The 25,213-nt window shown below is 40.0% G+C and overlaps 1 protein-coding gene across 1 annotated transcript in view; it reads left to right on the plus strand.

Annotated features, from left to right (window-relative positions):
* The window catches only part of stab1 (stabilin 1), a 285,696-nt gene that overhangs the window by 228,173 nt on the left and 32,310 nt on the right, over positions 1-25,213 (plus strand). The window contains exons 58-60 of the mRNA XM_034164948.1: positions 21,118-21,250; positions 21,393-21,453; positions 24,394-24,538. Coding sequence (XP_034020839.1) covers positions 21,118-21,250; positions 21,393-21,453; positions 24,394-24,538 — 339 coding nt within the window. The remainder of the gene's footprint in view (positions 1-21,117; positions 21,251-21,392; positions 21,454-24,393; positions 24,539-25,213) is intronic.

Here is a 25,213-nt window from a genome sequence, read left to right on the forward strand (position 1 = left end):
ACCAGTCAGTATCTGGTGTGACCACCATTTGCCTCATGCAGTGCAACACATCTCCTTCGCATCATCCGTGAAGAGAACACCTCTCCAACATGCCAAATGCCAGCGAATGTGAGCATTTGCCCACTCAGGTTGGTTACGACGACGAACTGGAGTCAGGTCGAGACCCCGATGAGGACGACGAGCATGCAGATGAGCTTCCCTAAGATGGTTTCTGACAGTTTGTGCAGAAATTCTTTGGTTATGCAAACTGATTGTTTCAGCAGCTGTCCGAGTGGCTGGTCTCAGACGATCTTGGAGGTGAACATGCTGGATGTGGAGGTCCTGGGCTGGTGTGGTTACACGTGGTCTGTGGTTGTAAGGCTGGTTGGATGTACTGCCAAATTCTCTGAAACGCCTTTGGAGACGGCTTATGGTAGAGACATGAACATTCAATACATGAGCAACAGCTGTGGTTGACATTCTTGCTGTCAGCATGCCAATTGCACGCTCCCTCAAATCTTGCGACATCTGTGGCATTGTGCTGTGTGATAAAACTGCACCTTTCAGAGTGGCCTTTTATTGTGGGCAGTCTAAGGCACACCTGTGCACTAATCACGGTGTCTAATCAGCATCTTGGTATGGCACACCTGTGAGGTGGGATGGATTATCTCAGCAAAGGAGAAGTGCTCACTATCACAGATTTAGACTGGTTTGTGAACAATATTTGAGGGAAATGGTGATATTGTGTATGTGGAAAAAGTTTTAGATCTTTGAGTTCATCTCATACAAAATGGGAGCAAAACCAAAAGTGTTGCATTTATATTTTTGTTGAGTGTATATATACACACACACACACACACACACACACACACACACACACACACACACACACACACACACACACACACACACACACACACACACACACACACACACACACACACACACATATTAAGCGAGTGTCTGACAGGGTGATGAGTGTGAAGTTGGATGGCTTCAGCTACCATCAGGACCAGCCCTTCTTTGTCAGACGCTGTGGTGTATGAACAAACATTTAGGTAAAAACTATTAATCATTTTCTTAATTGTTCATTATGCCAACAAAAAAAGGCTATAAGTGGAGAAGATTTGGAATAGATGAGACTGTCATTGAGCTTTATGTCAGAGGAACTCAGCGCTGTGGTCAAACAACAGACTGAACTGCTGGTCTATTAAAGGAGCTTCGAGAACTCAGGAACATGATGCAGGAGAAAGACAATAAAATCAGACTACTCGAAAAACGAGTGGATGAACTCGAATAATATACCAGGGTGGAGGATGTCATCATAACGGGATTGAAAACCAAACATCGGACATACGTGAGGGTCACAGCCGCAGCCTGCAGCAGCAAATCATCCAGTTCCTCTCCTGAAATGACATCCACATTAGCAACAGTGACATTGCAGATTGTCATCTACTTCCAAGGAAAGACAACAAGTCCAAACATGTCGTTATCATCCGGTTCACAAACAGAAAATTTAAGAATAATTTGCTGTGACAAACCAAAAAGCTGACAAGAACGGAGGTGTATGTCAATGAACACTTGAGAAAGAAAAGCGCCGACACAGCAAGACAAGCTAGAATCCTTCAGAAACAAAGAAAATACAAGCAGCCTGGACAAGGAATTGTAAAGTGTGGATCAAATTAAACAGAACTCCAGAAGAGGCGAAAGTCATGATGTTAAGGGAGCTTTCTGACTTAGATAACTTTAAGTAGTGGCTCCCTTGGGAGGAAAATGTTTCCAAATGACTTTTTATTGTTTACGTTGAGTGACCTTACTTTTCCTTCTTTTCTTGTTATGGGACAAACTTAGAGAAATCATCTTTCAGGTTTATATCACACATTTAGACCCGGCGGTCAAATCACCCCCTTGCTCACAGGGGGTCGTTTTGACCGTTGGGGTTTTACATAATTATTGTATGGCCTTGCCTTACAATATAAAGCACCTTGGGGCAACTGTTTGTTGTGATTTGGCGCTATATAAAAAAAATTGATTGAAAATTGATTGATTGATTTAGACTTCATCCAGCTGCATTTTTCTGTCTGTGGTTTCTAATTATTATATGATGTCAACGGACTTTTTTTTCAATTTACCCCTGCACAGGAGCTCAATTTAAACATTTTCAATTACTGAACATAGATCTCATAATATTGACCATAATACTGACCCGGATTGTTTTTTTCTCAATAAAATTATTCATCATTGTAAATATTTTACTGAGGAACAATTTAAGGATTATTCTTTGACAAATGGGGCATTTTAAATGATACACTTTAATAGTAGGAGTCTCTCTATGAACATCCCAAAAATTCAGGACTGTTTAAAAATATCCAACAAACATTTTTCAGTTATTGCAATTATTGACACATGGTTAAAACATGCTGTTCAGCTTGAGGATTATGATTTTTTTTTTCACTGTAAATAAGATGAATAAATGGTTGCACTTTATGTTAGATCAAGTTATCAGTGTGAAATTGTTAAAAATATGTCATTTTCCTTGGAAAATGTTATGGAATGTGTTACAGTTGAAATTAAATGTGAAAAATCAAAAAATATAATTATAAGCTGTGTTTATAGAGCTCCTGGTTCAAAAATTAATATTTTTGAGGATAAAATGATCGAAATGTATACCACAATTAAAAGCAATAAGCTTCTATTTGTTTGCAGAGACTTCAATCCACACACACTCACACACACACACACACACACACACACACACACACACACACACACACACACACACACACACACACACACACTCACCTTCAACCGCTTAGTCCAGTTAAGGGTCGCGGGGGGCTGGAGCCTATCCCAGCAGTCATAGAGCGCAAGGCGGGGTACACCCAGGACAGAACGCCAGTCTGTCGCAGACTTCAATATAGATTTTTTTAAATCCACATAGTCAATCACAAATAACAGAATTCATAAATTCTGTGTTTTGTGTGAGACTGTATCCAGTAATTACACATCCAAGCAGGATAATTATGAACACAGCAACACTTATTGATAATATATTAATGAACGTTACTTTAGGGAACTGAACGGGTGGATTACTTCTTAGTGATGTCAGTGATCATTTGCCAGTTTTTGCTGCCTTTAATTCATCAGTCAATAAAAATGTTCATCATGAAACTAGAAATTTAATAAGGAAAATAACTGATGCAACTATTGAAAAGCTTAGAATGGACTTAATGCATCAAAACTGGTAAGACATTTATATTGAGGAAATAGACAAATCATTTCTCTCTATAATTTCCAGTTTATATGATAAACACTGCCCATTTGCGCCTAAAGTTGGTAACAAACGAAATGTAGATAATCCATGGATCACAAAGAGGCTGCAAAATGCATGTAAAAAATTTATTGTATAAACAATTCATAAAATTGTTTATAAGTAAATACAAGATATACAATTTTCAATTCAATTCAACTTTATTACAGACTCCAAGCCCAACAAATAACAAAAACAACAACAACAATAAAAAAAAAAAAAAACACAAACAAGATTAAGAATGACTTTTTAAAAATAGACAGCTGTACCAGTGTTTCCACATCCTGGACTGTTAACGAATGGCACTCCAGCGAATTTCAACCAGGGACACAACAACTTGATTTACAGAGTCTTTCAGTCTGACAGATAAAATTGGACATGTATTTCCTCAGTGTGGTTTGCAGTGTGTTTACTCTCACCAAGAGAAACATCTCACTCACACTGGTCCATCTCAGCCACCTCATAAGCACACGAAAAGCATCATTGTAGGCTCCCTGCAGCCTTTGCAAGCTTTCCTTTTTATAGTTGGACCAAAGATGTGCCGTGTACAGAGGGGCAGAGTAAGATTTAAACAGCATTATTTTCACCCTATCTGTACAGGGTCCAAATCTGCATGCCAGGGTATTTGCTTGAGCATATAAAGTTCTACATTGTCTATTTATATCATTATCATCAGACAAATCCTCTGTGAGTACATGGCCAAGATATTTTATTTTATCAGTTACATTAAGCACAGTATTTGACAAATAAAAGTAGGAAATCTTGTATCTCTGTCCTTCTTAGTTCTACAAATCATTACCATACTTTTTAAAGCATTATATTTAATGTCATGTTCCGAACCATAGTGGGAACAGATGTTAAGTAGCTGTTGCAGCTTGGCAGTGCTCAGAATGAAAACCACCAGGTCGTCTGCATACATTAGATGATTTAAAACAAGGTCGCCAACTATGCATTCAGTGCTACAAGCTTTCAGTCTGGGTGAAAGATCATCCAAATACAAATTTAAAAGAATAGGGGATAATATCCCCCCCTGCCTGACCCCATTACCCACCCTAAAAGGTGTAGACATGCTGTTTCCCCATTTAACCAGCATCTTTTGATGAGCATACAATACAATAATATTCTAACAACAAATTTGGGTACACCCCTCTAAATTAATTTCAGAAATAATTTTCTGTGATTTACTTGGTCAAAAACAAATTAACTAACATTATGAGATCTTGCAAGAAGCAGTATTATAGTGATTATTAGAAAAAATAAAACCAATATTAAAGGCACTTGGAAGCTTTTAAATGAAATCATCAAAAAGAAAAAAGTTGTTAAAGACTCTCCAGCTTATTTTTACACAATTAGATTCAATTATTAAGGAAAATAAACCTATAGTTGACCACTTCAACGATTATTTTCTTAATGTGGGTAAAAATTTAGCTAATTCAATTGTATCCCCTAAAATGTGTTCCTTGGATAACAATCAGCACAATTTTTTTGATTCAATGTTTATTAAAGAAACAGATGAAAAAGAAATAATTAACATAGTTCATAAATTAAAAGGTAAAAAGTGAACTGACATCTATAATTTTGACATGTTTTTGATGAAGAAGATTATTGACTGTATCATTAAACCATTAACTTATATTTGCAATTTGTCATTAATGACTGGGAAATTTCCTTTGAAAATAAAAATAGCTAAAGTGATTCCACTGTTCAAATCTGGTGATAAAGATATCTTTTCAAACTATGGGCCAATCTCACTATTACTACAGTTTTAAAAAATTATGGAAAAGGTATTTGCAAAGAGGCTGAATGATTTTATAGCTAAACATCATATATAACCCCTGGCAAAAATTATGGAATCACTGGCCTCGAGGATGTTCACTCAGTTGTTTAATTTTGTAGAAAAAAACAGATCACAGACACGACACAAAACTAAAGTCATTTGAAATGGCAACTTTCTGGCTTTAAGAAACACTATACGAAATCAGGAAAAAATAATTGTGGCAGTCAGTAACGGTTACTTTTTTAAAACAAGCAGAGGGAAAAAAATATGGACTCACTCAATTCTGAGGAAAAAATTATGGAATCATGAAAAGCAAAAGAACGCTCCAACACATCACTAGTATTTTGTTGCACCACCTCTGGCTTTTATAACAGCTTGCAGTCTCTGAGGCATGGACTTAATGAGTGACAAACAGCACTCTTCATCAATCTGGCTCCAACTTTCTCTGATTGCTGTTGCCAGATCAGCTTTGCAGGTTGGAGCCTTGTCATGGACCATTTTCTTCAACTTCCACCAAAGATTTTCAATTGGATTAAGATCCGGACTATTTGCAGGCCATGACATTGACCCTATGTGTCTTTTTGCAAGGAATGTTTTCACAGTTTTTGCTCTACGGCAAGATGCATTATCATCGTGAAAAATGATTTCATCATCCCCAAACATCCCTTCAATTGATGGGATAAGAAAAGTGTCCAAAATATCAACGTAAACTTGTGCATTTATTGATGATGTAATGACAGCCATCTCCCCAGTGCCTTTACCTGACATGCAGCCCCATATCATCAATGACTGTGGAAATTTACATGTTCTCTTCAGGCAGTCATCTTTATAAATCTCATTGGAACGGCACCAAACAAAAGTTCCAGCATCATCACCTTGCCCAATGCAGATTCGAGATTCATCACTGAATATGACTTTCATCCAGTCATCCACAGTCCATGATTGCTTTTCCTTAGCCCATTGTAACCTTGTTTTTTTCTGTTTAGGTGTTAATGATGGCTTTCGTTTAGCTTTTCTGTATGTAAATCCCATTTCCTTTAGGCAGTTTCTTACAGTTCGGTCACAGACGTTGACTCCAGTTTCCTCCCATTCTTTCCTCATTTGTTTTGTTGTGCATTTTCGATTTTTGAGACATATTGCTTTAAGTTTTCTGTCTTGACGCTTTGATGTCTTCCTTGGTCTACCAGTATGTTTGCCTTTAACAATCTTCCCATGTTGTTTGTATTTGGTCCAGAGTTTAGACACAGCTGACTGTGAACAACCAACATCTTTTGCAACATTGCGTGATGATTTACTCTCTTTTAAGAGTTTGATAATCCTCTCCTTTGTTTCAATTGACATCTCTCATGTCAGTCCACTTGGTGCAACACTTCTCCAAGGTGTGATCACTCCTTTTTAGATGCAGACTAACGAGCAGATCTGATTTGATGCAGGTGTTAGTTTTGGGGATGAAAATTTACAAGGTGATTCCATAATTTTTTCCTCAGAATTGAGTGATTCCATATTTTTTTCCCTCTGCTTGGTCTAAAAAAGTAACCGTTACTGACTGCCACAATTTTTTTTTTCCTGATTTCTTATACTGTTTCTTAAAGCCAGAAAGTTGCCATTTGAAATGCCTTTAGTTTTGTGTCATGTCTGTGATCTGCTTTTTTTCTACAAAATTAAACAACTGAATGAACATCCTCCGAGGCCGGTGATTCCATAATTTTTGCCAGGGGTTGTACTCAGTGAACAGCAGTATGGATTCAGAAAGAATCAAACTACCTTGTTGGCTTTAATTGACTTTGTTGGATGAATAACAAATGCAATTGATAATAAGCAGTACACATAGGAGTTTTCTTTGATTTACAGAAAGCTTTTGACTTAGACTTAGACAACTTTATTCATCCCACCAGGGGCAATTGGTTTCGGCAGCCTGCATACCGGCACATTAACATACAACAACAACAACAAAAACAAAAAACAGAATAAGATAAAAAAATATATATATATATACAACATCCATACATCCTCATACCTATACATCTACACCTCACAAAGAATTTAAAAGACGGATAACAGAAGGGATAAAGGATTTTAACAATCGATTCGTCCTGCAGACAGGTGAAACATAACGTCGACCCGAAGGCAACAGAGAAAATTCACCTGCTAGCACATGTCCGGAAGAAGACAAAATACATCTTGCCTTCCTTATCATTTGTTGTTCACAAAAACTAGCTAGGTCTCTAGTTTCCATTCCAATGATCTTTGAACATATCCTTGTAATACTGTACAACCTATTTTTATCCTTCAGAGCCAAGCTGGAAAACCAGCAGATAAAAGAAATACATAAAAGGCTTTCAATAAAAGACTGATAAAAGCGGCCCATGATAACAGGCCTAACAGAGAAGGAATTCAGTTTGCGCAGAAGGTACACTCTCTGTTGCCCACGTTTCACAATATCTGCCGTATTTACATCAAATTTCAACTTCTCATCAAAGAAAGTGCCTAAATATTTATATGCAGAGACTTTTTCCACGGCTTTACCATGAATAACAGTGTCCACAGCTGACCCTTTATTTCGTCTGAAATCAATTATTAACTCCTTCGTTTTGGATACATTTAAGTCCAAGTGATTTGCATCACACCATGAGACAAAATCAGTGAGGGCCTCCCCGTGTTCTGACTCATCTCCCTGAAGGAGCGACAGCAAAGCAGTATCATCAGAAAACTTAACCAAATAACTGCCCTGCCTAACACTTCTGCATTCATCTGTATATAAAATAAAAAGTAAGGGGGAAAGGACACAGCCCTGTGGTGAGCCAGTGGACAAAACCACGGAGTCTGAAACACGTCCATTTACCAAGACTCTCTGCCTCCTATTAGTCAAAAAGTCTGACAACCATACAACAATCTGGTGGGGCAATTTAAAATCATACCTCAACCTCTTAACTAAAAGGTGTGGTTGCATCAGATTAAAAGCTGAGGAGAAGTCAGCAAATAAAAGTCGAGCATGAGCTCGAGGCTTCTCTAAATGCCTATAAAGACAGTTAAGAATGAAAAGCTTAGCATCCTCCACTCCTTTTCCCGCCTGATACGCAAATTGGAGTGGATCTATATTCCCCTCCATATTTGCTATTATCATATTCTTCATGATTTTCTCAAAGACCTTCATGCACAATGATGTAAGTGCTACGGGTCTGAAGTCATTAAACTGCTTAGGGAATGAATTTTTCGGGACAGGAATTATGAGTGATGATTTCCATAAGTCCGGTACTTGACCACAAATAAGTGACCTCCGAAAGATATAAAGGAGGACACTACTAAGTTGGTCAGCACAATACTTTAGTGTGCGTCCACAAATTCCATCTGGACCGCAAGACTTCCTTACATTAACCATCTCCAGAAGTTTTTTCACACTATCCTCACTAATGGCTATCCCATCATCAGTAGCAGAGGGAGTACTTTCCAGGGGGAGTTTCTCTGCAACCTCATGGTTCTCAAACCGGGAATAAAAGCAGTTGAATGCATTTGGCAGATTCTCCTCGCAACTCGCCTCTACTTTAATTGGTGCTTTATTATTATCCTGTTGAACGTTAGTGACTGAAGCCATAGACTTAATGCCTCTCCAGGCCGCCCGCAGGTCACCACTGCTATACATATATTCTACTTTATCCTTATAAGCTCTCTTCGCTTTCCGGATTTCAATCCTAACCTCTTTGATAATTTCTTTCTTTTCCCTATTATTTCCTATAAAAAAAAATTTTTTCTTCTTATTTAAGACACCCTTTAAATTTTTGGTAACCCACGGTTTATTATTAGCATAGCTAATAATATTCTTTTGAGGGATATTAATGTCGACACAGAAAGAAATATAAGAAGAAACAGTCTGTGTCAGTTCATTCAAATCCGAGCATATGTTATAAAAGACCTCCCACTCTGTCCATTCGAAGCAAGCCCTCAGTTTGTCGATACAATCTTCTGACCAACACCTCACCGACTTTATAGTCCGTTCACAACGTCTGCAGACTGGCCTATAAGTCGGCAGGAGAAGGACACTGCTGTGGTATGAGGCTCCAAAAGAGGGCACACTGGTGGACCTGTAAGCTTTGGCTACTGAGCCATAGCAAAGGTCCACCGTAGAGTTCCCCATTGTTGTTGGACATGTAACATACTGCTCGAATGTCCTCAGCACTCCGTCCAATCGGCAGTGATTAAAATCCCCCAAAATAAATTTGGGAGCATCAGGGGAAATTGCAGTCATTTTATTATTCACATCCTCGATCAGCTGGCAGGCTGCCGTGACGTCAGCTCTCGGGTGAATATAAACAAGAGAAAAAAACAGCTGAGGAAATTCCCTCGGTAAGTATAAGGGGCGAAGTGAGATACACAATAGCTCAATATCCGAGGTGCATATTTTCTCTCGCACCACCACCGTTTTACAGTATCTCTCATTAATGTAAAAACAAACTCCGCCTCCCCTAGACTTGCTTGTGATAAAAGGGGAACGGTCAAGACGAATGGGGAGACCAAAGCCAGTTAAGCAGAAATCCTCATTCTTGTCTCGTTCTCCCAACCACGTTTCAGTGAACGCGAGGAGGCAAGTCTCTCTAAACTCGCATTTCCACTTAGCGTAGATCTCAAGTTCGTCCCTCTTATTCCTAATGGACTGGATATTGGAAAGAAGGACTGTAGGGAGAGGCGGGAGCCGGCATCTGTCGTCAAGTCCGACTCTTCTCAACCGGCGCTGGACGCCCCCCCTCCTCCCCCTTCTTCTCCGGCGCTTCCTTGGCACAACCCCACTTACTGCAATGTTAGAAAAACCGTCTGGCAGGCCAGGAGGACACAAGAACTCTGTACTCGCCGTTGGCAAACGGAGAGACATCAGGAGTTTCCGGCTGTAAGTAATCCTACCAGCACTCACATCTCCGCCATCTTGGTAGCCGCTAATGCTCCGACACCATAGCGACCAAAGGGCAACAAGGATCCCGATGTAAGCTCCCTTCATAGTTCCGTGTAATCCGCGTAGTTCCGCTTAATCCTCGGTAACAAATGTTAGGCGTAGAAGGAAAAAGAGAAAAGAAAAAAAAATATCGGCAACACACAGCACTCAAACCATACGCCACAGCAAGCTGCACAGTGTCGCACAGGAAGACGAGCGCCACTTCCGCCATACTATAGACCATACCTTACTGTTGGATAAATTGCAGATGCATGGTATCAGGGGACTGGCTCATGACTGGATAGGCAGTATCTACAAAACAGGTATCAGTGTGTCCATATTGGGGGGATAAACTCAGAATTTTTGAAGATTAGATGTGGTGTGCCTCAAGGTTCAGTCCTTGGTCCATTGCTGTTTCCTTTATATATTAATGATATACGAGGGCTGTCAATAAAGTAAGGGTCCTTTTTATTTTTTTCAAAAACTATATGGATTTCATTCATATGTTTTTACGTCAGACATGCTTGAACCCTCGTGTGCATGCGTGAGTTTTTCCACGCCTGTCGGTGACGTCATTCGCCTGTGAGCACTCCTTGTGGGAGGAGTCATCCAGCCCCTCGTCGGAATTCCTTTGTCTGAGAAGTTGCTGAGAGACTGGCGCGTTGTTTGATCAAAATTTTTTCTAAACCTGTGAGACACATCGAAATGGACACGGTTCGAAAAATTAAGCTGGTTTTCAGTGAAAATTTTAACGGCTGATGAGAGATTTTGAGGTGATTCTGTCGCTTTAAGGACTTCCCACGGTGCGAGACGTTGCTCAGCACTCTCAGCCGCCGTCGTCAGCCTGTTCAAGCTGAAAACCTCCACATTTCAGGCTCTATTGATCCAGGACGTCGTGAGAGAAAAGAGAAGTTTCAGAAGAAGTCGGTTTCAGCATTTTATCTGGATATTCCACTGTTAAAGGAGATCTTTTTAATGAAAGACGTGCGGACGGATCCGCGCGTCGGGACGCAGCCGACGCGGTGCGGCGGCACAGGAAAAACACCTCCGTGTTGATAACCATTTGTAAAATCCAGGCGGCTTTTGATGGCTTTCAGTGGAGTGAGTATATGAGAAATTGTTTAACAGGCAGGACATGTTCCAACTTGTCTTTAAGGCTTTCAACAGAGGTGTTTTTCCTGTGGCGGAGCGTCGCGGCGGCTGTGTCCCGACGCGCGGACCCGTCCGCACGTCTTTCATTAAAAAAATCTCCTTTAACAGTGGAATATCCGGATAAAATGCTGAAACCGACTTCTTCTGAAACTTCTCTGTTCTCTCACGACGTCCTGGATCAATAGAGCCTGAAATGTGGAGGTTTTCAGCTTGAACAGGCTGACGACGGCGGCTGAGAGCGCTGAGCGACGTCTCGCACCGTGGGAAGTCCTTAAAGCGACAGAATCACCTCAAAATCTCTCATCAGCCGTTAAAATTTTCACTGAAAACCAGCTTAATTTTTCGAACCGTGTCCACTTCGATGTGTCTCACAGGTTTAGAAAAAAGTTTGATCAAACAACGCGCCAGTCTCTCAGCAACTTCTCAGACAAAGGAATTCCGACGAGGGGCTGGACAACTCCTCCCACAAGGAGTGCTCACAGGCGAATGACGTCACCGACAGGCGTGGAAAAACTCACGCATGCGCACGAGGGTTCAACCATGTCTGACGTAAAAACATATGAATGAAATCCATATAGTTTTTGAAAAAAATAAAAAGGGACCGTTACTTTATTGACAGACCTCGTATGTTTGATTTCTAAATCCCTGAATTGTATTTTATTTGCTGATGATACCACTGTGTTCTGTAGTGGGGATCATTGGGACAGCTTTTGGACATGATGGAGAAGGAATTGCAGAAATTTAAACAATGGCTTGATTTAAATAAATTATAACTGCAATAACCAGCAAAAATCTATTTAAGCATAAAAATTCAAAAAGAAAAAATAATATAGCACCTTCAACTGCACCACAGACTAAAACAGTTAAATGTGGTCTATTAAACATTAGGTCTCTCTCTTCTAAGTCCCTGTTGGTAAATGATATAGTAATTGATCAACATATTGATTTATTCTGCCTTACAGAAACCTGGTTACAGCAGGATGAATATGTTAGTTTAAATGAGTCAACACCCCCGAGTCACACTAACTGTCAGAATGCTCGTAGCACGGGCCGGGGCAGAGGATTAGCAGCAATCTTCCATTCCACTTATTAATTAATCAAAAACCCAGACAGAGCTTTAATTCATTTGAAAGCTTGTCTCTTAGTCTTGTCCATCCAAATTGGAAGTCCCAAAAAACAGTTTTATTTGTTATTATCTATCGTCCTCCTGGTCGTTACGGTGAGTTTCTCTGTGAATTTTCAGACCTTTTGTCTGACTTAGTGCTTAGCTCAGATAAGATAATTATAGTGGGCGATTTTAACATCCACACAGATGCTGAGAATGACAGCCTCAACACTGCATTTAATCTATTATTAGACTCTATTGGCTTTGCTCAAAAAGTAAATGAGTCCACCCACCACTTTAATCATATCTTAGATCTTGTTCTGACTTATGGTATGGAAATAGAAGACTTAACAGTATTCCCTGAAAACTCCCTTCTGTTTGATCATTTCTTAATAACATTTACATTTACTCTGATGGACTACCCAGCAGTGGGGAATAAGTTTCATTACACTAGAAGTCTTTCAGAAAGCGCTGTAACTAGGTTTAAGGATATGATTCCTTCTTTATGTTCTCTAATGCCATATACCAACACAGTGCAGAGTAGCTACCTAACCTCTGTAAGTGAGATAGAGTATCTCGTCAATAGTTTTACATCCTCATTGAAGACAACTTTGGATGCTGTAGCTCCTCTGAAAAAGAGAGCTTTAAATCAGAAGTGTCTGACTCCGTGGTATAACTCACAAATTCGTAGCTTAAAGCAGATAACCCGTAAGTTGGAGAGGAAATGGCGTCTCACTAATTTAGAAGATCTTCACTTAGCCTGGAAAAACAGTCTGTTGCTCTATAAAAAAGCCCTCCGTAAAGCTAGGACATCTTACTGCTCATCACTAATTGAAGAAAATAAGAACAACCCCAGGTTTCTTTTCAGCACTGTAGCCAGGCTGACAAAGAGTCAGAGCTCTATTGAGCTGAGTATTCCATTAACTTTAACTAGTAATGACTTCATGACTCTCTTTGCTAACAAAAGTTTAACTATTAGAGAAAAAATTACTCATAACCATCCCAAAGACGTATCGTTATCTTTGGCTGCTTTCAGTGATGCCGGTATTTGGTTAGACTCTTTCTCTCCGATTGTTCTGTCTGAGTTATTTTCATTAGTTAATTCATCCAAACCATCAACATGTTTATTAGCCCCCATTCCTACCAGGCTGCTCAAGGAAGCCCTACCATTATTTAATGCTTCGATCTTAAATATGATCAATCTATCTTTGTTAGTTGGCTATGTACCACAGGCTTTTAAGGTGGCAGTAATTAAACCATTACTTAAAAAGCCATCACTTGACCCAGCTATCTTAGCTAATTATAGGCCAATCTCCAACCTTCCTTTTCTCTCAAAAATTCTTGAAAGGGTAGTTGTAAAACAGCTAACTGATCATCTGCAGAGGAATGGTCTATTTGAAGAGTTTCAGTCAGGTTTTAGAATTCATCATAGTACAGAAACAGCATTAGTGAAGGTTACAAATGATCTTCTTATGGCCTCGGACAGTGGACTCATCTCTGTGCTTGTTCTGTTAGACCTCAGTGCTGCTTTTGATACTGTTGACCATAAAATTTTATTACAGAGATTAGAGCATGCCATAGGTATTAAAGGCACTGCGCTGCGGTGGTTTGAATCATATTTGTCTAATAAATTACAATTTGTTCATGTAAATGGGGAATCTTCTTCACAGACTAAAGTAATTATGGAGTTCCACAAGGTTCTGTGCTAGGACCAATTTTATTCACTTTATACATGCTTCCCTTAGGCAGTATTATTAGACGGTATTGCTTAAATTTCATTGTTACGCAGATGATACCCAGCTTTATCTATCCATGAAGCCAGAGGACACACACCAATTAGCTAAACTGCAGGATTGTCTTACAGACATAAAGACATGGATGACCTCTAATTTCCTGCTTTTAAACTCAGATAAACTGAAGTTATTGTACTTGGCGTCACAAATCTTAGAAACATGGTGTCTAACCAGATCCTTACTCTGGATGGCATTACCCTGACCTCTAGTAATACTGTGAGAAATCTTGGAGTCATTTTTGATCAGGATATGTCATTCAAAGCGCATATTAAACAAATATGTAGGACTGCTTTTTTGCATTTACGCAATATCTCTAAAATCAGAAAGGTCTTGTCTCAGAGTGATGCTGAAAAACTAATTCATGCATTTATTTCCTCTAGGCTGGACTATTGTAATTCATTATTATCAGGTTGTCCTAAAAGTTCCCTAAAAAGCCTTCAGTTAATTCAAAATGCTGCAGCTAGAGTACTGACGGGGACTAGAAGGAGAGAGCATATTTCACCCATATTGGCCTCTCTTCATTGGCTTCCTGTTAATTCTAGAATAGAATTTAAAATTATTCTTCTTACTTATAAGGTTTTGAATAATCAGGTCCCATCTCATCTTAGGGACCTCGTAGTACCATATCACCCCAGTAGAGCGCTTCGCTCTGACTGCAGGCTTACTTGTAGTTCCTAGGGTTTGTAAGAGTAGAATGGGAGGCAGAGCCTTCAGCTTTCAGGCTCCTCTCCTGTGGAACCAGCTCCCAATTCAGATCAGGGAGACAGACACCCTCTCTACTTTTAAGATTAGGCTTAAAACTTTCCTTTTTGCTAAAGCTTATAGTTAGGGCTGGATCAGGTGACCCTGAACCATCCCTTAGTTATGCTGCTATAGACGTAGACTGCTGGGGGGTTCCCATGATGCACTGTTTCTTTCTCTTTTTGCTCTGTATGCACCACTCTGCATTTAATCATTAGTGATCGATCTCTGCTCCCCTCCACAGCATATCTTTTTTCTGGTTCTCTCCCTCAGCCCCAACCAGTCCCAGCAGAAGACTGCCCCTCCCTGAGCCTGGTTCTGCTGGAGGTTTCTTCCTGTTAAAAGGGAGTTTTTCCTTCCCACTGTAGCCAAGTGCTTGCTCACAGGGGATCGTTTTGACCATTGGGGTTTTACATAATTATTGTATGGCCTTGTCTTACAATATAAAGCGCCCTGGGGCAACTGTTTGTTGTGATTTGGCGCTATATAAAAAATTGATTGATTGATTGATTGATAACTTCATCTTGGTTAAAACAAAGTGTATTATATCTGGAAAATAAGCCCAAGAATTTAAGTAGAAATTTATTATTACAGGATGCTGAAATTGAAATTGGAACGGAAACAAAATTTCTTGGCGTTATCATTGATGATAAATTAAGATGGAAAACACACATAAATTATTTTAAATCCAAAATGTCAAAAGCCATTGCAATCCTGTTTAAATCACAAGATTTCCTCCCTCAATATTCCCTAATCACTTTATATTAGTCATTAATAACTCCATATATGACGTATTGAGGTTTGGGGAAACACATAAAACAAATGCTAATTCAATATTTTTGTTGCAAAAGAAAGCCATAAGAATGATCAGTATTAAACCTTACCATGATCCACCAAACCCACTTTTTGTTCGAATATTCTGAAATTCAAGGACTTACAGTGAGGAAAATACGTAAGTATTTGAACATCCTGTGATTTTGCAAGTTCTCCCACTTAGAAAACATGGAGGGTTCTGAAATTTTCATCTTAGGTGCATGTCCACTGTGAGAGACTTAATCTAAAAAAAAAAAAAAAAAAATCCGGAAATCACAATGTATGATTTTGTAATAATTTATTTGTATGTTACTGCTGCAAATAAGTATTTGAACACCTACCAACCAGCAAGAATTCTGGCTCACACAGACCTGTTAATTTTTCTTTAAGAAGCCCTCTTATTCTGCACTCTTTACCTGTATTAATTGCACCTGTTTGAACTTGTTACCTGTATAAAAGACACCTGTTCACACACTCAGTCAGTCACACTCCAGCCTGTCCACCATAGCCAAGACCAAAGAGCTGTCTAAGGACACCAGGGACAAAACTGTAGACCTGCACAAGGCTGGGATGGACTACAGGACAACAGGCAAGCAGCTTGGTAGAAGACAACAACTGTTATGATTATTTATTAGAAAGTGGAAGAAACACAAGATGACTGTCAATCTCCCTCGGTCTGGGATTCCATGCAAGATCTCACTTTGTGGGATAAGGATGATTCTGAGAAAGCTCAAAACTACACAGGAGGACCTGGTCAATGACCTGAAGAGAGCTGGGACCACAGTCACAAAGATTACATTAGTAACACATGATGCTGTCATGGTTTTAAAATCCTGCAGGGCAGCAAGGTCCCCCTGCTCAAGCCAGCACATGTCCAGGCCCATTTGAAGTTCACCAGTGACCATCTGGATGATCCAGAGGAGGCATGGGAGAAGGTCAGATGAGACCAGAATAGAGCTTTTTGGAATCAGCTCCACTTACCATGTTTAGAGGATGAGAACAACCCCAAGAAAACCATCCCAACCGTGAAGCATGGGGTGGAAACATCATACTCTAGGGGTGTTCTTCTGCAAAGGTAACAGGATGACTGCACCGTATTGAAGGGAGGATGGATGGGGTCATGTATTGTGAGATTTTGGCAAACAACCTCCTTCCCTCAGTAAGAGCATTGAAGATGGGTCATGGCTGGGTCTTCCAGCATGACAATGACCCCAAACACACAGCCAGGGCAACTCAGGAGGGGCTCCGTAAGAAGCATTTCAAGGTCCTGGAGTGGCCTGGCCAGTCTCCAGACCTGAACTCAATAGAAAATCTTTGGAGGGAGCTGAAACTCCAAACCTGAAGATCTAGAGAAGATCTGTATGGAGGAGTGGACCAAAATCCCTGCTGCAGTGTGTGAAAGCCTGGTGAAAAACTACAGGAAACGTTTGACCTCTGTAATGGCAAACAAAGGCTACTGTACCAAATATTAACATTGATTTTCACAGGTGTTCAAATACTTATTTGCAGCAGTAACATACAAATAAATTATTTAAAAAAATCATACATTGTGATTTCTGGATTTTTTTTTTTTAGATTATGTCTCTCACAATGGACATGCACCTGAGATGAAAATTTCAGACCCCTCCATGATTTCTAAGTGGGAGAACTTGCAAAATCGCAGGGTGTTCAAATACTTATTTTCCTCACTGTAGTTGATTATATTACAATACAAACCATGTATAAAGCAAAAAGCAAACTTCTACCTCAACATGTCCAAAATCTGTTTAAAATGAAGGACTGCAGTTATAATTTGAGAAGAACATTATTATTTGATAAATTAAATACTCAAACTACTGTAAAAAGTCACTGTTTCTGTAAAATGTATAAACATTTGGAACATCTGTCCTAAATATATTAAATTCTATTATAAATATAATTAAATATATTAAATTCTGCCCTACTCTAGTTAGCTTTAAAAGACTTTATTAAAATAATCTCTTGTTACAGTATGGACAATTTAGTTTATTGATTTGTTATTATTTCCTTTGGATTGTGCATTATTATTTATTTTGTTGTGATGAGAAAATTCTGTTCATTGATTAATCTCAAAGATCTGTGCTTTGTTCCTTTTGTATTTGTTGTTTGTGTGTGTATATATATATATATATATATATATATATATATATATATATAATACAAATAATGAATGTTTATGAGTTCAATGGTACGAATATTTCATGAGGTGAAAGCTGGAACAAACCATTCATCGAGGCAGCCTCGTTGAATGGTTTGTTCCAGCTTTCACCTCATGAAATATTCGTACCATTGAAAGAATGTAAAAACATTCATTATTTGTTTTATATAACGGCTAAAATAGATCTTTGTCATTTGATATTTTATTAATTTATAAACAACAGAAAAGGGACGTACATTTTGGTGTTCCACTGAAGTCCAAACTGTAATGTGTGGTCCAGTGATGCTGTGCACTGACTTTGGACTTCCATAAAAAAAGACTTTGTGTAGTTCCTCAGTCCAGCCAAAATCACATCAGGGTTTCATGTGAACAGCTCTTCATGCATCCAGACAGCTTCCATCGGAGTGGATTGTGTGTGTGAGTGTGTGTGTATGTTACAAGAATTAGCAGCGTCAGTTAGCTCAATCAAATCATCGTGTCGTTGTCCCCCGTGCGTGTGCACAGACACGCAACCGGGTCGGTCGACTGTGTACGTCCTTGGTGTAGCGAAAAAAAAATCACGTCAGAAATGAGTCCAGCTTTTCATTACAACTTCCTGCCAACAGCCTCCAGACAGGACGGTGGATTTGTTTTTTTCTCTGTGTGTGTGTGTGTGTGTCTTACAAGAATAAGCAGCATCAGTCAACTCAATCAAATTATGTCTTGGGAGAGTCGTTGTCCCCCGTGCGCGCACTCACACACACAACCTGGTCCGCGCTTGTGCGTGTGTGTGCTGCCAAAAAAAGATAGTGTACGTCCTCAGTGCAGCGAAAAAAAATCACATCAGAAATGAGTCCAGCTTTTCTTCTGTCACAGTGGATTTGTTTTGTGTGTGTGTGTGCGCGTGTTGTGTGCACGTACATGTGCAATGGTACCAAACGTATGGAACCAAATTTGCACTCTAAATGGAACCAAGCCACACTCTAAATGCAAAGCAACACAAATGGGATGAATTAATCCATGTCATGTGACATACAAAGTACCAATGAAATGACAAGCATCCACTCAGCCATTATATAATGTGTATGTATATATATATATATATATATGGTAAAAGGGGTGTGTGTGTGTGTGTATAAGCGTTTGCTTCTGCCTACACCCTTTCAGCCACATGTGCTACTGTAAAATCTTTTCTTTTTTGATATGCCATAGGTATTAAAGGCACTGCGCTGCGGTGGTTTGAATCATATTTGTCTAATAGATTACAATTTGTTCATGTAAATGGGGAATCTTCTTCACAGACTAAAGTTAATTATGGAGTTCCACAAGGTTCTGTGCTAGGACCAATTTTATTCACTTTATATATGCTTCCCTTAGGCAGTATTATTAGACGGTATTGCTTAAATTTTCATTGTTACGCAGATGATACCCAGCTTTATCTATCCATGAAGCCAGAGGACACACACCAATTAGCTAAACTGCAGGATTGTCTTACAGACATAAAGACATGGATGACCTCTAATTTCCTGCTTTTAAACTCAGATAAAACTGAAGTTATTGTACTTGGCCCCACAAATCTTAGAAACATGGTGTCTAACCAGATCCTTACTCTGGATGGCATTACCCTGACCTCTAGTAATACTGTGAGAAATCTTGGAGTCATTTTGATCAGGATATGTCATTCAAAGCGCATATTAAACAAATATGTAGGACTGCTTTTTTGCATTTACGCAATATCTCTAAAATCAGAAAGGTCTTGTCTCAGAGTGATGCTGAAAAACTAATTCATGCATTTATTTCCTCTAGGCTGGACTATTGTAATTCATTATTATCAGGTTGTCCTAAAGTTCCCTAAAAAGCCTTCAGTTAATTCAAAATGCTGCAGCTAGAGTGCTGACGGGGACTAGAAGGGGAGAGCATATCTCACCCATATTGGCCTCTCTTCATTGGCTTCCTGTTAATTCTAGAATAGAATTTAAAATACTTCTTCTTACTTATAAGGTTTTGAATAATCAGGTCCCATCTTATCTTAGGGACCTCGTAGTACCATATCACCCCAATAGAGCGCTTCGCTCTCAGACTGCAGGCTTACTTGTAGTTCCTAGGGTTTGTAAGAGTAGAATGGGAGGCAGAGCCTTCAGCTTTCAGGCTCCTCTCCTGTGGAACCAGCTCCCAATTCAGATCAGGGAGACAGACACCCTCTCTACTTTTAAGATTAGGCTTAAAACTTTCCTTTTTGCTAAAGCTTATAGTTAGGGCTGGATCAGGTGACCCTGAACCATCCCTTAGTTATGCTGCTATAGACGTAGACTGCTGGGGGGTTCCCATGATGCACTGTTTCTTTCTCTTTTTGCTCTGTATGCACCACTCTGCATTTAATCATTAGTGATTGATCTCTGCTCCCCTCCACAGCATGTCTTTTTCCTGGTTCTCTCCCTCAGCCCCAACCAGTCCCAGCAGAAGACTGCCCCTCCCTGAGCCTGGTTCTGCTGGAGGTTTCTTCCTGTTAAAAGGGAGTTTTTCCTTCCCACTGTAGCCAAGTGCTTGCTCACAGGGGGTCGTTTTGACCGTTGGGGTTTTACATCATTATTGTATGGCCTTGCCTTACAATATAAAGCGCCTTGGGGCAACTGTTTGTTGTGATTTGGCGCTATATAAAAAAAAAATTGATTGATTGATTGATTGATATGGAGTTTTGTGTGCTGAATAAATCATTCATTCATTCATTCATGTGTACATATCAAGGACAGGAATGTGGAAGGACAGATGGTAGGTGATTGTGCACAAAGGATGGAAATGTTGTCATGAAAACATATTTTAAGAAGAATGAGTGCAGGGTGACGTGAGATAAGGTGCATCCAGGTGGACGACACCAAGGAAGCAGAAAAGCTACCTACTGGCCATACAGAGGGACAGAGGTCCACCAATCACAGCTGCAGTCTTTGTTTCCTTGTCAACCACTTCTGTGTCTGGTTGGTTGTCCAGCAGCTGCTCGTTAGTTTGGTATTTGAAGTCCAACTTCTGACTGTTGCATCACCGGTTAGACAGTTTCGTGAGCAGGATTTTCAAAGAAAGCATCACATAGAGGCTCGAGTCTCCCATGTGCCTTCTGTCAAAATTTAGCTGAGATTTCATGTCTTTTTTAAAAATCTCTGCCATTATTTAATAGATGTTTTTTTAAATGTGTATCATGTTTTTTATATTTTTATATACCGGTCTCACTGTCGGCAAATAGACTTTGTTCAGTTTTGGGGAGTTTTCATTGAACATCTTACAAGCAGCTTTTCATGTTCAGTGATTTAAAAAGATTTTGAGTGACTCAGGTCAGGTAAACAGCCGATAGAGGTTACGTTTGTCTGTGCACACGGCAGCTCCTGACCTCTGCTCCGAGTACAACGGCGGCTGTCATCAGAACGCAGACTGTAACCAGACCGGACTGACCGTCAGCTGCACCTGTCAAAGCGGTTACCAAGGAGACGGCACCTCCTGTGACCCCATCAATAGGTGGGCATGACCTACAATCCTTTGTGTGTGTGTGTGTGTGGGGGGGGGCAGTTCTCTGAATAGACTTCATTTGTATTAATATCATTATTATTGTTGTTGTTGTTTGGGAGGTGAGTTCATGATCTTTCTGTCGGTGATCCAGGTGCATTGAAGAGGTTAACGGCGGTTGTAGTGACTTTGCCTCCTGTACGTTCACCGGCCCGGTGAGTGAAAACCCTGAAATCATGTGTAACGAATATAAGTTAAAACAATATTTAATAAAATGTGGGATTTAATTAAATACCTCAAAAGGGGCACCACCAGTGTACCGCAGGAACCTGATCATGTTATGATCGATATTAATCTGTCTTTGATCTGAAAGTCATAAATTCTGGATACGATTAATTAAACATCTCTTCAGCTGTGCACAAGACAAACAACTGGTGTAATATTTACAGATTTATTTAAATATGTACAGGTACAAACAAATGTGACTGAGATTTTGACAGTGACTCATAGTTCTATTACAGAGACGATCTGCTGATGATGAAATGTGAAAAACAAGGAAAAAGAAAAGAACAAAATATAATAAAATGTAATAAAATAACACCTGGTTGGAGTTTTGGGCAGCACGGTGGATTAGTGGTTAGCACTGTTGCCTCACAGCGAGAAGGTTATGGGTTCAATTCCCGCCTGTGGCCTTTCTGTGTGGAGTTTGCATGTTCTCTCCGTGTTTGCGTGGGTTTCCTCCGGGTGCTCCGGTTTCCTCCCACATCCAAACACATGCGGGTTAGGTGGATTGGAATCTTTAAATTGTCCATAGGTGAGCGAGTGGGTGTGTATGTGTTTGTCTGTTGTGGCCCTGCGACAGACTGGCGTGCTGTCAGACTACCCGCCTCTCGCTTTATGACTGCTGGGATAGGCTCCAGCCCTCCGTGACCCTTGATTGGACTAAGCGGTTGAAGATGATGTGTTGTGTGAGTGTGGTTGGAGTTTAGTGGTGAATTTTGTGTTCACCACTGGACTGGGTTGCTTGACGCGAGGACGTCCTCGCGTCAAGCAACCCAGTCCAGTCGAAGATTCAAGCTTCTCTACTATGGAAAACACCTGGACAACTGAGAGCCTACACAGAAACTTTGCTAGACAGCTTCCAAAACTTGTGGAAGATCAATTTAAAGTCTTTTTAAAAATCAGAAAAAAAAATCAAGGCTTTGCAAAGAAAGTTGTGGAGAAAAATTGAAGTTAATAAAAACGCTTTTGGCATTGAGTGTAAAATAAAGAATTTGAAGACTTCCAAATTCGCTCTTAATTTGAAAACTCAGCTTGGAAGTTGCCTTCAAAATGCAGAGAACTTGACTTGTGCCGTAAAAGTTATTAAAAACTGGTGCATCGAACAACAACGTTATGGGAAGAAAAAAAAAAACAACAAAATGAAACAATGAAACAAAAGCCGCAGCCTAAGACTTGGAGAATAAGAAAGACCTGACGAGAATGGCAATCAGAAAAGAGTGGAAAAAAAGCACGAGAAAAACCAAAGAGAGCGTTTCTTTGTTTCAGGGTTAAGCACATGGTCATAAGCTCCACCCAGTTGGCCTCAGGTTTCTCCCAAAAACATTATTTGAAGAAAAAACCCACACCGGATACAATGAATACCTTCTTCCTTCTTTGCTAACAACATATAAGCCATCAGTCATCTTCTTACTACCTTAGAAGTAGGGAAGTGATTAACAGAAACACTGTTTTCACCATAGTAGAGAAGCTTGAATCTTCGACTGGACTGGGTTGCTTGATGTGAAGATGTTTTGCTTCAAATTGCAGAAGCTTCCTCTGGTAGTCTGACTTAAGCAGAAGCCTCAAAAGCTAGAAAGCTGGACTTTTAAGCCTAACCACACCCCTATTACCGAGAGGCAGACTGCTATAGGCTAGTGACTAAACAATAGCTGTAATTAGCACCTATTGTGCTCTAGTTAGCACCCTCCTAATGACAGGGCAGCTGTCCCTCCTAATGATGGGACGGATGCCTCTCCTGATGTTTTCACCATGACAATTCATTAATAATTCACAAATAACATTTAAACATGCACCAACAGTTATAAAAGGAATACTTATAATGTCACATGAAAGAAATGTGTAACAGATCAAACTGGAATATAAATTTTGTCTTTGGCTAACTGTAACAACAGTCACAGAAATTACAGTTTGTCTTTTTTGTTAAAGAAAGTATATTCTGGGATTGAATGATACCTGTTCTTCCCAACAGGGGGCACTTTGGTTCCATCTTAGTGTTGGTCTTTTTTATGACCTGTGATCTTTGTCGTCTGCCTGGTTAAGCTGATCTGTTTTTGCGATAAGACATGAACAAGAATGCTTTGAGGGACCCTTCTGGAGATGTGAGATGCTATAAATTGATTACAGAGTGCCTGGATATTGATGTTTCCTGTCACCATTTCAACAAGGGTCTTTGATCCATAGGGACTGTTTGTTGAAACTTTCCAGAGACATCGTCAATTTGTCCAAAAACTGTTTGGAAGACTTTACACTTTGTGAGAAGAGAGGATTTTGGTGCAGGTTGATAACATCGAGTCAGTCCAGTCATGACTGATTAAGCTGAGAGATAAGCCAGTGATGCGCTAATTATTAGGTAACTAGAACAGCTCTGTGTGAAACAGAGCAAGATGTTTTGGTTTTTCCTCAGTACTTTTGTTATTTTCACAAAACACAGTTTGTGTTTATGGTCAAAGGTCCGATTTGTATATTCATGTCAGGGTCACAGACTACTATCTGATTTTTGGTCCTTGTTAAAGTAAGAAAAAACACAAAAGGTTCAGTTCAGGTGCTGAGACCAGTTGGTGATTATCCCTGGATTCCGTAGCATGAAGATGATGAGAGTCGATGACTCTGCGTGGATGGGACTCCAGTCCTTCACAGGTGACCATGCAGATCCAGTGTTTTGTTCAAGGACACAGACAGGAAGTGTGACTGGAACTCAAACCCATCTCTGTATCACACTGAGGTACCTGATCTGCAGAAAGGTGAAGTCCAAGTGTTTTGATCTCTTCATGCCCAGACCTGAAGGCTCAGAGGAAGTTAAAGTCATTATGGTTCTGGCTCACGAGTGTCAGCACTACGTCCTGACTTGATGATTGTTTTTCTTTTTCCTCGAGAATGAACGTGAGTGTGAGTGCCTGCCGGGATACGTGGGTAATGGAGTCCAGTGTCTGGAAAAGGTGGTGCCTCCTGTCGACCGCTGCCTGGAAGAGAATGGTGGCTGTGACCCCATAGCCACCTGCAAGGATTTACACTACCACGGTAACACATATCTTTAAAGGCTTACATTACCACGGTAACACATCAGTAAAAGACTGATTTGGTCTTTCATTACCACGGTAACCTGTCATAAAAAGGCTGTAATTTGGTCTTTGATTACCACAGTAATGTGTCCGTAAAAGACTGATTCGGGCTTTGGTTACCATGGTAACACGTCAGTAAAAGGCTGTGATTTAGTCTTTGATTACCACGATAACGTGTCAGTAAATGGCTCTGATTTGGTCTTTGTTTAGCACGGTAATGTGTCAGTAAAAGACAGATTTGATCTTTGGTTATCACGGTAACGCATCAGGAAAAGGCTTCAGACTTCAGACAACTTTATTGATCCCAAAAAAGGACAATTACATTTACACTCCAATTACCTCAGACAAGATACAGCAATTAATCCACAATTATTACTAGTTTACCGTAATAATGGCACACATCAAAATTAAAGACAACACATATACATTTGACATTGTTTATGTGCACTGAACTTGAAGTAGTCTGTCTTCCGAATTGAGGCAAAGTGGGTGAAGGCTGCAGCAGGAGGGGCCCACGCCGCCCAGCCTGGGTGTTGAAGGCTGCAGCAGTAAAAAACCGCGTTGCCTTCGAGGTGGCAAGGAGGAAGCCAGGGTGGGGGGAGTGGAGAGACACGGGGGGGGGGGGGGGGGGTAA

This window comes from Thalassophryne amazonica, chromosome 3 (genome assembly GCF_902500255.1).
Source record: "Thalassophryne amazonica chromosome 3, fThaAma1.1, whole genome shotgun sequence".
Taxonomy (NCBI): domain Eukaryota; kingdom Metazoa; phylum Chordata; class Actinopteri; order Batrachoidiformes; family Batrachoididae; genus Thalassophryne; species Thalassophryne amazonica.